This window comes from Acomys russatus, chromosome 1, assembly GCF_903995435.1.
Source record: "Acomys russatus chromosome 1, mAcoRus1.1, whole genome shotgun sequence".
Lineage (NCBI taxonomy): Eukaryota > Metazoa > Chordata > Mammalia > Rodentia > Muridae > Acomys > Acomys russatus.
Window position 1 is genome coordinate 9,642,464 of NC_067137.1, and position 13,987 is coordinate 9,656,450.

The window sequence follows — 13,987 nt, forward strand, 5'->3', positions numbered from 1 at the left end:
AGCACTGGCATGCTGCTGGTCTCTGAGGCTGCAAGTACAGCTGGCTAGAGGAGCTCTTTCCCCCTTTTGCCCATGGGATCATGTTGCAGATCACTGATAGGCTTCTTTTGTGTTCACAGAACAAGGACTCCATAGCCCCTGAGCTGAGGCAGTGGGTGGAGCTGGTTGTCTGGTCCTGTGGAGATCATCTTCCTACTACATCCAGACTGGCTGCTGCGGAAGTCCTCATGAGCACCACACCCCTGTTCCTCACCAATCCCCAGCCTATTCTTGGTAAGAGCGCTGAGTTGGGTGCCCACTGCACCCAACTCAACTAACAAAGGAGGAGGCAGATATTCCAGGCTAAAAGAAGGCATGGTTAGCTGAGTGGTGGTGGCACACCCCTTTAATCCCAGCACTTAGGAGACAGAAGCAGGTGGATCTCTGAGTTTGAGGCCAGCCTGGTCTACAGAGCAAGTTCCAGGACAGCCAAGGCTACACAGAGAAACCCTGTCTTGAGAAAACAAAACACAATGGTGTCATGTGTGATGCTTTTACATGTTTCCAGGATATTTTGTCCTCTTAGTTCATATTCTGATTGTTTTTTACCAACAGCTGCTTTTCTTCTTTTCCTTCAATCTTATCACCTGACATTCTATATACATTTTTTTTTCAGAGCACGCTTGAGCTTTGTAGTCTTTCCTGTCTGTAACTTTGACCCTTTCAGTAGTTCATTCCCAACAACCCACATCTGAGATAGTGTCACTAGGTAGCCCAAGAGAACTCCACATCCTTTAACATGGCTCACTAGGCGCTTTCGGTTTTTCTGTTTCATCCCTGGGCCACCCTACTGCCTTATCATCTGCCACCCCCTTTCTCAGGTCTGTTTGTCATCTGTAGGGACCAGCTCTTTATAAACAAACCCCTGTTTGATTGACTTGCTTGCCTTTCAAAACAGCCTCTTCCAGGAAGCCAGAAAGAACTTCCTTAAAGGACACTAGGAAGTACTCCCTAGGACTCAGGTGCTGAGGCTGACTTCCAGGCTTCTGTCTGATGTCTGATGGTTCCCTTCACTACTGAACCTAACTTGAAATCAGTCCTGGGATATAAAAAGCACTATTTGAGTCAAACAGTTGAGCAGCTATGAGCTTCTAACCTGGGTTCCTCTCACTGCCACTCTCATGCCTAGAGAGCAGTAACTAGGAGCAGCTTCATGACAGCAGTGCTAAAGAGAACAGTTTGAGGGCAGCGTGGGAAGGTGGAGCGCACAAGGGCGGCTAGTTAGTTTTCTGTTGTGCTGCTTTGGAGTTTGTATTCATTTATAAACATAGAGTGTAGTTAAAGGAAGACCAGGGACACAGAGCTCGGCTCCAGCACAGAGCATGTGGACTCATTACCATGAGGTGCTCACTTCCTGTCACCCAGTCACTCTGCGTCTCTTCACTAGTTTCATGCGTGGCCCTCAAGAATCAGGCAGGGGCCCAGCCCCCCAAGGAGCCTTCAGTATTGCTGGGAGACAGCTTTCCAGGGCTAGGGGAAGAATTGGCTTTTAGGTGGTGACGCTGAAATGTAATCATGAGCCGAGTGAGAACCTGGGAAGCCTCTGTCTGGGAGGCAGTGTTCTTGCTGTCCCTTTACTTCTTTCTTCTAAGTGATGTCATCAGCAACCCTCCTGTGGTTGTGATTTAATTGTCGAACCCAGAGCAACAAGAGAAAGGCTAATAAACTTTAGTTAGGTCAGGCATGGTGGTTCATGCCTACAGTCCTGGCTGTTTGAGAGGCTAAAGTCCGTAAAACTGACCTAGAGAGCACAGTGACACCCTCTCTCAAGGCGGTTTGTTTCTTCTTTGTGTCAGGCATTCTCAGGAAGGTCAGTACCATTTTGCAGCACATTTTTTTCTGAACAACTCTGATCACTCTGTCACTCAAAAGTAAGTTTGTGTGAAGTTCTTGTGTAGAGTTGAATCTTGGTTCATGTTAGCTGCTGGTGCTGTGGATGGCCAATGGCCCACATGCCCAGGAAGAACTGCAGCCAGCCAGAGACATGAGGGCAGGTTGAAATGAACTATAGAGGGGCTGCAGAGATGGCTCAAAGGGTAAGAGCACTCACTGACTGTTCTTCCAGAGGGCCTGAGTTCAATTTCCAGCGCCTACATGGTGGCTCACAACCATCTGTAATGTGATCTGATTCCATCTTCTGGCCTGCAGGTGTACATGCAGGCATAGCACTGTATACATAATAAATAAATAAATCTTTTTAAAAAAAGAAATGAACTGTAGAGGTTCCTTGTTACTGAGAAAACTCAACTTGGATTCTTAGGTGGTGGGAGCAGAAGGATGCTAGGGGTTCAAGGCCATTTAGAGCTACATAGTGAATCTGAGGCCAGCCTGGGCGGCTAGAAACCCTTCTTCCCCCCACCCCCCACCCAAGTGTAGAATCTGTAGAGGAGTAGAACTTAAAGGCTGATCTGGGAGAAGAAAGACAAGTACTCCAGATGGCACTCTTGGTGAGGGGGTGGGGCCTCGGCTCAGACTGCTGCCTTTAGAGGCATGCTGGGTGGTGGTCTGCCGTTGCCTCTAATGAGACCCTCCGTGGCCTGCACTCACACTGCTGCTGCCTTCCTCTCCTCCTAAAATCTGTCCCATTCCGTGTCTTCCTGCAGCCACCCAGCTTCATTTTGACTGTTCATTACCTATATTCTAGTCTCATGGCCTTGAGCTGCTCCGAGCACATTCTGCCTTTCCGTTTGTCCACAACAGCACCATATGGTAACCAGTGGATTCAGTGCTAAGGGCCAGCAACAGCAGAAAATAGGCCCCAGGGACTTGTAGCAGGAAGGCCCTTTTTCATGGGCCTTCCCCACCTTTGATCCTTGCCCCCAAACATACTGATTAACACTTTGCTTTCCAGAATTGGTAAGTTCTCATAGTCTCTCACATTAACACTGAATTGGTTTCTGCAACTGGTGTAGCTCAAGCTGGCCCAGAATTGACTACATAGCCAAGGCTGGGATTCCTAGTGTGTGCTATCAGCCTACGGGGTCTCATTACATAGCTCTGGCTACCCTGGAACTCTATTGTAGACCAGATCTACCTGTCTTCTACGTGCTGAGATTAAAGACAAGAAGAATATTCTTACTGCATAAATCATGTCACTGGAGAGAGCTGCTCAGAGCCTTGTAGACCAGTCAACACCTTCTGGAGACCTTGCAGACAGCTGCTTGGCTGCAAAAGACAGTCCTCCTCCCACAGAAAAGATGTTTCCAAACCTCCCCAGCAGCCCCTCTCGGTTTCAATGTTGTTCTGATGCTCAGGTCTTCCTATCTGGCTGTTCGTCATGACTGACCTCCTCCCCCATCAGCCTGAAGCAGGGTTACTGCTGCTTGTTGGGGGCTTGTAGATGACATGAATTCCCTTTGGTTTTCTTCACAGAATTGCAGGACACACTGTCTCTCTGGAAGTGTGTCCTTACCCTTCTGCAGAGTGAGGAACAAACCGTCAGAGAGGCAGCCACAGGAATCATGACAACAGCCATGTCACAAGGAAACACTTGCCAGGCAACAGGTACCTTGTTCTTGACCTTGTGTCATGCCTTATTGCTCCAGGACTTGGACTGGCAAACTTACCTGTAAAATGCCATGTAGTGACTATTTTAAGTTTTGCCTAACCATTCAGTCTCTTCCTCAACCACTGTGATGGGAAACCTTCCAGAACCATGGGCAAATAAACGGGCCTAGTTATATTCCAAAAAATATCATACACAAACACAGGCCACTTTCTTGCTAATTTCGATCTGCCAACTATGTTTTGTAGAACTAGAAACTCCTAGACGAAAGTTGTTTTCAAAAGTAGAAATTTAATATACAGCATATCCTTTCTTGGTTGCAATGTCATCTGTTTTGTTGTTGTTGTTGTTGTTTGGTTTTTCAAGACAAGGTTCCTCTGTAGGCTTGGCTGTTCTGGACTCGCTTTGTAGACCAGGCTGGCCTCGAACTCACAGCGATCTGCCTGCCTCTGCCTTCTGAGTGTTGGGATTAAAGGCATGCGCCACCACTGTCCGGCTGTCATCAGTTTTAAATAAGGCCAAATTTTGATTATCTATATGAATATATAAGCCAGAAATCACAGACCGGTCATTTTGCTATTACATGAGTTTTAAATGTGTAAGTTTTGCCTTTTTGTGCTTTCGTTCCTTATTTAGCCTAAGAGATAGGAGTGAGGTGCAAAGCAAGAGGTCTGGATGGGAGGTGCTAACCTCAGTAACTATACAGCCATTACAGCCCTGGCCCCCCGGGGGCATCTCAGTGTTACGGAAGCAAAGGGAACTCCTTTTGAGGGTAGGACACAGGCTGCTGGCTGCAAGAAATGGGAAGCAAATTAGAATGGACACAAGGTGACACACTTCTGGATTCGCTGACCATCTGGGACAGTGACTGTTTTTATGCATGTTATTACATAGGCCTGGGTTGCAGGAAGGCTTCTGGGCCAGTCATCCTGATGAGGGGCGTGAATGTTGTTCTGAGATAGGGAGTCACAGCTGTGCAGAGAAGATGCCATGACGTGCGGCTGAACAGGAGAGGACAGTTATCTAGTGTTTACAACTGCATCCCCCAAGGCTAGGGCTGCTCTCTGAAGCAGTAGACTGCCTGTACTCTGGAAGGTTCCTGGAATATTCAAGCTTCTGGAGAAATGAGATCTCAGCCATACCATGCATGTGCTTTCCTCTGCTGTAGGGAAGTTTTGCACAGTCTTGCGGTGATACAGTGATGCTTCTGCAAGGCAGGTTTAGCCAGAACCAACCTAGCCTTCAGTGAAGCACCAAAAGAAAGCTATGAGTGGGGTACCGTGCTCTGCATACCACATTCTGACCTGCAAGCCACTTCCATGTGAACGATCCCCATGGACTCATTCCTTTTTCGCATTTCAGCTTTTCTTTCTTTGTTTAATTAACACTTACTTATTTTTATGTATATGTGTAGGCGGTAGAGTATATGGAGGCCAGAGGATAACTTGCAGGAGTTGGTTCTCCTTCCAGTATGGGCCCTGGGGACTAGGGAAGACGGCAGGAGTTGTGTCTCAGTTGGTAACGTGCTTACCTGGCATACACAAAGCCCTGGGTTCCATCCCCACCGTAAACCAGACATGGTAGCACATGCCTGTAACCTCAGCACTTGGGAGATGGAGGCAAGATGATCAGAAGTTCACGATCAGTTTGGGCCAGCTCAAAATCTGAGTGGGAAGAATGAATGAATTCAGTTCCTATGGTAACTTCTTTTCCTTAAATTAGATTACAATGTCTTGCTACATCCTTCTTTAAAAATTCATTTTGAATGAATGCTTATATCCAAAATAGTCAAATCCATGCTGTGGATGCCCTGGGTTTGTTTAATAGCACCATATAAGCCAGGCGTGGTGGCACACACCTAAAATCCTGGTACTCAGGAGGATCAGAAATTCAAGCTCGTCCTGTTACATAGGGAGTTCTAGTTCAAGGCCAACTGGGCTAAACATCCAGTCTCTTTCTATAGATAGATAGACAGACAGATTTATATACCTATATTTATATATAATATATAATAAATTATATATGTGTTGTTTCTCACTTTTACTCTAGGAAAAGAAAGAAACCAGGATCTGTCTTTGCCTTTTGCTAGTAAATGTGGGCTGGGTGCAGGCAGAAGACCTTCCCTCTCATACCACCCACTGAGGGTTTGCTTAGGAACTAAGGGGAAATAGAGCGTGCATCCTTACTATAAGGTCTTAAGAGCATGGCTGTCCAAAGGAAGTGATAAGTGAAGTGGAGCACAAACAGGAGCAGAAGAAAACTAAAGCCCAAGCCTGGAGTTGAAGGAGTCTTGGAAGCTGGTGGGAGCTGCAGATGGACATCCATAGAGCCAGACTGGGAAGAGGCAAGAGAGGAGGGAGCAGGAGAGGAGCCTAGACAAGGGGGGGAGTGGCTCTGAGCAGTAGGGCAGAATCATGCTGAAGGGAGTTTTAAACAGGAAAGAGCTGTTACAGGCACGTGTTAGAGACGTGTGTGAGATGGACCGGGACTAGAATGAATGAGGGGAATCAGCACAGATGTTTTTCACAAAATGCCACTGACAGTTATGGGCAGATAGAAGAGGATTCATTTGTGAGATCTAGGGATCAGAAGCTCTGCTTGTGGGAAGTGGAGAGAAGGAAAACACAAGATGAATTCAACGCTTCAAGGCATCCAAGGGAAATTCATGCCTGTGCCTCTGGCACAGTGAGTCTGTGGACCACCAGGAACTGGGAAGGCAGGGTACTGGGAAGGCAGGGCATTGTGATATGGGATAAAGTTTTCTTTGGCAGTAGAAACAAGAGGGCGGGTGGGACAGTTGCGTTCACTGGAAACAAAATGAAGTGTCCAGGCTCTAGCCTGATCTTCCACAACACAGTTCAACTGTTGGGAACCCCGCTACTCCCTCACACAGCTGGCATTGGTCCACCTGATAGCAGCTGGAACTTGTAGAAGGCACAGCATTAAATCTACTCCCTCACACCACAGCACCTTCTCATGTCTTTCACATATAAGCTGGCTTATGTGTAGGTTTGTTGTAGGAATTGGTTAATAGTTCTGGAAGACCCAAAGGAACTAACTCAAGGTGCTGGTAAAAAGAGCTCAGTGGTTAAGAGCACTGACTCGTCAAAGGACCTGGGTTTGATTCCCAGAACCCATATGGCAGCTCACACCCATCTGTAACTTCAGTCCCAGCTGCTTGAATACTTTCTTCTGGCTTCCACAAAGCATACAGACATATATTCAGGCCAAACACCCATATACCTAAAATTAAAATAAAGAAAAGAAAGAAGAGGTGAAGGGCGCGGGGTAGGGAGAGAGAAAGACAGAGAAGGGTGCCTTTGAAGCTAGCACATGGGTGGCAGAGGCAGCCAGCCCGATACACAAAGCAGTGTCTAGCCAGCCATGATTACATAGTGAGGCCCCATTTTCACAAACAGTTAGGGCAGAGTACAAAGAAATATAAACAGACAGATCTGCCCACCTTTATCCTTCTCTTTGGAGCTCTGGTTCTGGTCTAACCCTCCTTTAGGCTCCTGGTCCACCAAGAATCACTAAGGCTTCTCCTTCTACCATAAGTGTATATTTGGTGGTAGTGCGTTAAACCCACCACCTCTGCCTCCACGCTCCTGAGATGTGGTCATCGTGTCATCCCAAATAACCCTGGCTTTCTTTCCTACATGCTGTGGGTTCCTCTATCCAGGTAGCCATTGCCTTAGAGATTAGATAATGGGCTCTGATTTTATGTTGTTGGCTTTTTGTTTTATGTGGGGTTGTTTTTGTTTGTTTGTGATCTCCTATAGCCCAGACTGACTCTCGTTACAAAAGCTAACCTTGAACCCTTGATCCCCACTTCCCGAGTGCTGGGCTTACACATGTGTGCCAGCTTTTGCTATTATCTTCTATTAGGTACACTGTGAGAGCTCAATTTTCACCGATGGCTTGATCTTCCACCCAGTCAATCCCTGGTTGCCTATGGAAACCAGAATGCCACTCTGAAACCAGCAGCTGGACCAACCCTACTAGAACCAGCTGAAGACCCCACTCAGCACTCACTCTAACTGTAGCAGCCCATCTGCTCCACTCACTGTCCAGAGCTTCCCAGACATGGACTGAGTCCTTTTTTCCTACCTCCCAGGTCTGGGTCTCGGACTGTGAAGCAGGGAGCTAGCCTGGGGTAATAAAGACCATGGACACAGGCTAATCGAGATACACTGGAGGAGCCTCCTGTGCTTAGTGTGATAGCCAGTAAAAAACTAGAATTATAGTGAGCCTTAGCAGAGAAGCCAAAGAGCAAATGAAAGCATAAATGGGATATAGAAAATAAAAGAGAGAAATGTTTGAGATTGAACAGGGCAGGTGACATTGTAAAGAAAGCCCTTGTAGCCTTGGGCATCAAAGGAGGGGAAAACCCACACTTGCTCAACTCCCCACAAAATGCTCTTCTCCCATCACCACCCCAACACATCATAACATATGTGCACCATTGCCACCCACATAGATCCAGTGAGCCAACATAAAGTATGAACACTCCTCATATGTTCCAACTCTTGAGCAATCAGGGAAGACAGCCTGAGAGGAGAGATAGAGAGTACTAGGTCACTGTGACATTTCACAGTGGCCCCATGCTGATATAGCTCAGTCAACAGAGCCTCAGGCCTGTGAGATTTATACCCAGTCACAGATGGCTACACCTCCAGAACATTTGAAGGCTGCCCACCATCCTCAGACCTGGTGGGTGACCTATGTTTTGTGTCCTTCCTGCCAGCTCACAGGCATTCTGCAGGGTCAGGCTCAGAAGAGGTCTGTAAGCATTGCCTCTCTTCTCCTCTGCCTTCCTGTAGGCTCTTCCTAATTTGCTCAGGTGCATTGTCTCTAAAGCCTTTGCCTGGCTCCTGACTTAGCCTTCTGTGAGTACCATCTGTCTTTTTCTGAAGACCAGGGAGGGACCCGGGACTGAGGAGATGGCTCAGAAGTTAAGAGCACATTCTGCTCTTGCATAGAATCCAGATTCAGTTCCCAGCATCCATGCCTGGCAGCTCACCACCACCTATAATCCAGTTTAAGGGAGGTCCACTGCCCCTGGCTTCCATGAGCATCTGCATTCATGTGTACATATTACACACAGATATATAATTTAAAAATAAAAGAAACCAGAGGAGGGCCATAACAGCTAAGAGCCAGTCCATGCGAAGACAGCATCTGCCAGTGTGAAGCAGGTGGATCAGCCACATCCGCCCACTTAACAAGCACTCTGAGCACTGTCCTCAAGTTCCCTTCACACACTAGTGGTCCAGCACTGCTGACTCGTCCCTGGGCTTCTTCAGATGTCAATCAGAGCATCTTGCCTCCTCCTGTCTTGTCTGCCTCCAGGCAACTGTCCATGGTGCTCAGAAAGGGCTCACCACGACATGTCCTCATGTTACTGCTTCCCTGCCCACTCCCTACCCTGGCTTTCCATGTTCTAGGACCCAACCTCCTTAACCAGCACCAAACGCCCTCTAACCTGACCCCAGTGCCTGCTGCTCTCTTTCTGCTCTTGCCACCACGGCCACACCAGCCTCAGGACCTTGGCATCTGCACAGGATGCTCATCCTTCATTGGACTTTCCTACCTACCTGTACCTACCTGCCTACCGATTAATACCATTCCCGTCTCAGCTTCAGCATCAACTCCACAGCCACCTTGACTGTGCTGAGTACCCAGTCATTGCTGACCCCTCACCTGCTGCCTTTATGCTCTACAGCTTTTAGTTTTTATTTTTACCCCTTCCAGCAGAGCAATAGTTACCAAAGAGAAGGATTTTTTTTTTTTTAACTTTTATGGTTTGGTTCATTTTGGTTTTTTGTTGTTGTTGTTGTTGTTGTTGTTGGTAGTGGTGGTGGTGGTGGGGTGTGTGTGTGTGTGTGTGTGTGTGTGTGTGTGTGTGTGTGTGTGTGTACAACTTGCAGGAGTCAGTTTATTTTTCTTCTACCTGGAATCAAATCCAATTCATCAGTGTGGCAGCAGGCACTCTTACCCACTAAGCAATCTTATTGGTTCTGCATTGTTTTGTTTTGTTTTTTGAGAGAGCTTTCATCCTGTAGCTCAGGCTGGCCTGGAATTCACTGCATCATCCAGGGTGGTCTCAAGCTCTTAGCAATCCTGCTTCAGCCTCCCGATGGCTGCATAAAGTAGTACTTTTGTGTTTGTTCACTGCTTTGATTTTTAGGACCCGGCATCCACTGAAAATCACTGTGTAATCAGTTGAATGAATGAATGAATGGAAGAATATATTACTCAAAATAGCTCAAAACAATAAGGATTTGGTGTTTTCAACACTGACCTCATATGGGAGAGATGGAGGAAAAACCCTTTGGATTCTAACTTGTTACAAAATTGCTCTATGGATCTCTGAGTTCAAGACCAGCCTGGTCTATATAGTGAGTTCTAGAACAGCTGGGACTATGTAGGGAGATCCTGTCTCAAAAACATTTTTTTAAAGAAATAAAAAGGAAGGAAAAAGAAATTGCCTTGAGGTGGGAGATCCCAGTCCTAGCAGACTGTGTAAGCTGTGCTGGCTCCACTGCTTCCTAGAAGCACCAATTCAATAAGGAACTGACCGAGCATCCACTCAGTCCCGGCCTGTGTCACATCTGGATTTACTTGCTCTCTCCTTGTCATGCCCCCCTTTCTCAAACAAGGAGGTTCTTTTCCCTTTGAGATTTATGAGCTGGACAGTGGTGGTGCACACCTTTAATCCTAGTACTTGGGAGGCAGATGCAGGTAGATCTCTGAGCTCAAGGCCAGCATGGTCTACAGAGTAAGTTCCAGGACAGACAAGGCTACACAGAGAAACCCTGCCTCCAAAAAAAAAAAAAAAAAAAAAGAAAAGAAAGAAAGAAAGAAAGAAAAAAGAAAAGAAAGTAGCTTGGGAGCCTAGAGCTGAAACAAAGGGGAGAGTTATGATAGGGGTATGTCACTCCCTGGGTAGCAGATGGTCCTGCACAAGAAGATGCTTGTTTCTGTCCTCCAGGTCCCTTCCTAGAGGGAGAGGATCACACAGGGCTGGGAGAGTCACAGGGTATCTAAAGCCAAGGACAGTTAATGACCCGTATCACACTGCTAGTGGGAAATAAGGTCTGAAACACAGATCTTACTGGCCTCAGGAAAGTATTTCACTTTACCTCCCAGGCACCTTATTTCTTGAGGAGGCAGTGACAAAAATGTCACTTCTGTGACCAGTACAGACTCCTAGAACAAGTGAGCTGAGACATAAGGAAGAGGAATACTGCCTGGGAGAGAATTTGGGGGAACTCCAACAGCATTGGGTGGAAGAACAGAGTGTTCTGTGAAGCCAGTATCTCCCTCCCTATAACTCCACCCTGAGGCCAGCTCCGGGCCTGCTCCATTGCCATCAGGGTGTTCCTTTCTGTTGTCAGGAGGTTCTAATGGGGGAAACACAGGAAGGTAGGGATTGTGATCTGCCAGGGAAGGAAAGGTCTCTGTTTCCTCATTCATTTCTTCAAGTCATGGATATCTGGTCAAGGTGGGCCAGAGTCTTTACCCCTCTCCAAATCACTTGTGGAGGACTGTCACAGTGCAGCTCCAGGGACCACATACCACATCGCTGTTCCCAGGGAGCCTGGGCTCCTGACATACACCTGTGTTCAGCCAGTGCGTCAGCAGCAGCTGGCTTCCATGCTGTACAGAGACAAATGCAAACTAATGCTCACATCTGAATCTAGGAGTGAGCTGCAGGTGCCAGTGAGCACTGCTTGTTGCTGGGGTGAGAGGATTGTGTCCATGGCCTCCCAGTGACTAAGCCTCAAAGATGACAACAAGCTCCTTTTGAGGAAATGAGGGCCATTTTTGCATCATTTTGCCTCCAATCGTACTGTTCCTGATAGCCAAGCTCACTGGCCCCCAGGTGACTGAACTCTGTGCGTGGTAGTCAGCCCTAGGACTAGGGCTTAGGCCATCTGGTGCTGAGGCTAGTGGGGCCTCTCTGTCCCTATTAGCAAATGGTAGCTGTGCCTGGTGATCACTCTTTTTCATGGCTCAGCTCTCCCTTCTTCGTGGCTTCCCTTCTATGTGGGAGCCTTCACTTGCCACATGGTAGGGCTACACAAGCTGTACCATTTCTCTGTTTACTAGGGAAAGCACCTTCTGCGTGGGCATGTGTGCTCATCTGTTGCAGGAACAGGACTGTCCACACTTCTTTTTGAGACAGTCTCTCACTAGCATGGAGCTTACTCAATTATGCCAGACTGGCTGGCCAGTGAGCCCCAAGGATCTGTCCCTCCCTACATCCCCAGAGCCAGAATTACAGGTGTGCTGCCCTGCTCAGTTTTTCAGGTGAGTCCTGGGGCTCAAACTGAGGTCCTCGTGTGTTTGCTTGCATGGTAAGCCCTTTACTGGCTGAGCCACTTCCCAAGCCTTCCCTCTTTGAGCCTGAGCTGAGGGAGGGACAGGGTGAAGGAGATAGACTTTGGTCTCACTCACTCCTGCCTTGATTAGGTGACTAAGGAGCCTCATAGAGAGTAGCTTGTCCCCAGTTCCTACTCGAGGCCTTCACATTCCATGGAGCCCTGAGCTTGAAAGGTTTGCCAAGGTAAGAGCTAGGCCTAAGAGTAGGAATACAGAGGCACTGATGAAGCCCCTTATTCTTAGGCATCCTACCAGTATCCAAGAAAGAATACAGGAGGCTGTCTGAGACCTTGAAACCCTCTTCCTACCCACAAAATCCTCCAAATCTTGTTTTGAGAATCTCTTGTTTCAAGTCGGCTAGCCTGGGCTTCTTGTTCCTGCTGCCCCTCTTTCTACTGAGAACCCACATGACAGATGCTCTTCAAGGCAGAGCAGAAGGGGAAGGGGCTGCTGCTGTGGCTGCAGGGTTTACTTGGGCTCACACAGGGAGGACTCGTGTGCACTCAGGCAGAGTGCTGTGTTGTAGCCCTCATGCCCTCGGGTCTCTGTGAAGAGCACATGGCAGCAGGTTGGACCCGTCTTTATGACAGTCCCTGGAGATTGGACCCGTCTTTATGACAGTCCCTGGGGATTGGACGCGTCTTTATGACAGTCCCTGGGGATTGGACGCGTCTTTATGACAGTCCCTGGGGATTGGACGCGTCTTTATGACAGTCCCTGGGGATTGGACCCGTCTTTATGACAGTCCCTGGAGAAGATGGATGTCCTAGGTGCTGTGCTTTGACCAGCTCGCTGAGACAAGTGCCCTGCGTGTCTAAAGGACAGCAAACCTTCAGTGAAGGGACTGATGGAGCTCGTCAAAGTCAATTTCTTAGCTTGGTGTAGTGGCACATGACAGTAATCCCAGGACTTGGGAGGCAGAGGCAGGCAGACCTCTGAATGCCAGGCCAGCTAGAGCTATATGGTGAGACCCTGCCTTTAAAAAAAGAAAGAAAGAAAAAAAAAAATGAAGCCGGTCTTCAGGAACAAAGGCAAAGAACGTGAACAGGAGGTGAGAATCAAAACCCTGACCTGACACAGTGTCTTACCTTCTCCTTGTGCTCCTCTCTTCCACTTTGATCCTGCCAGCCTCCCCACATCCCCAACAGGGGTGCAGAAAGTGCCAGAGCAGAAGCAGTGACCCTTCAAGCATGAACCACTGGCGTCTGTAACACAGAGACCAAGTCCATAGTAGCTTAAACAAGTCAGTAGCTTTTCTTCCTAGCTCAGAAGACCCAGCAGGCTCATGTGGTGGCCTGTCATCAAGGAAGCCACACCTTATTCCTACTGCTCTGCGTTTTCAGTATGCACAGTCCCTCTTGTGCTCCATGTGCACAGTGGTAACGAGGGAGGAAGTGAAGGCTGCTGTAGGAGTTACACCCACCTCATGTCAGTCTTAGCAACCAAGAGCTGCACATGCTCTGTGTCTCAACAGAGGCCCAAGACTGACAGTTTGAGCCAAGTGGCCACATGCTCAGCAAAAATGTCTGTTTCTCTATGTGATAGTGAAACAGGTTAGAAGACAGATGCACACTGCTCGCTTGCCATCCTCTTGTTCTTACATCATCATAGGACTGAACACAGCTAGCTGCTTATATACTCCAGGAAGTCCCGCCTTCCACTTTCTGTCCTTTTGCCCAGCTGATTGGCTAAACAGTGCTTTATTGACAGTTGTTACACCCACTCAAGACATTCCTCAACAATTTCCCTTTTTAGTCTAATAATAAAAGAAAACTTTTTACTTAGACACTTATATTATTACAGCAATATATAATATACACACAAAACCCACAAAACAATCATTGTATTTATGTTATATTCATAATGTTTCTCTGTCTTTAACCCCATCAGAGATTTGAGAAGGAAAAAAATTAATTAGCTGAGTAAATAGGAAGTGGAACTTAGCAGCTTCCAAAATTAAAAAAACATGACAGACATTTTATTGCCTGAACAGTTACTCAAAACTCTTTAACGTGTTGGAGCATCATCTTTAGCCTTTTGGCCCAATATATCTGA

The 13,987-nt window shown here is 47.5% G+C and overlaps 1 protein-coding gene across 1 annotated transcript in view; it reads left to right on the forward strand.

The window, feature by feature from the left end:
- Thada (THADA armadillo repeat containing) overlaps positions 1–13,987 on the forward strand; it is a 282,053-nt gene that overhangs the window by 243,439 nt on the left and 24,627 nt on the right. The window contains exons 35-36 of the mRNA XM_051161396.1: positions 120–273; positions 3,412–3,543. Of these exons, the coding sequence (XP_051017353.1) occupies positions 120–273; positions 3,412–3,543 (286 nt within the window). The remainder of the gene's footprint in view (positions 1–119; positions 274–3,411; positions 3,544–13,987) is intronic.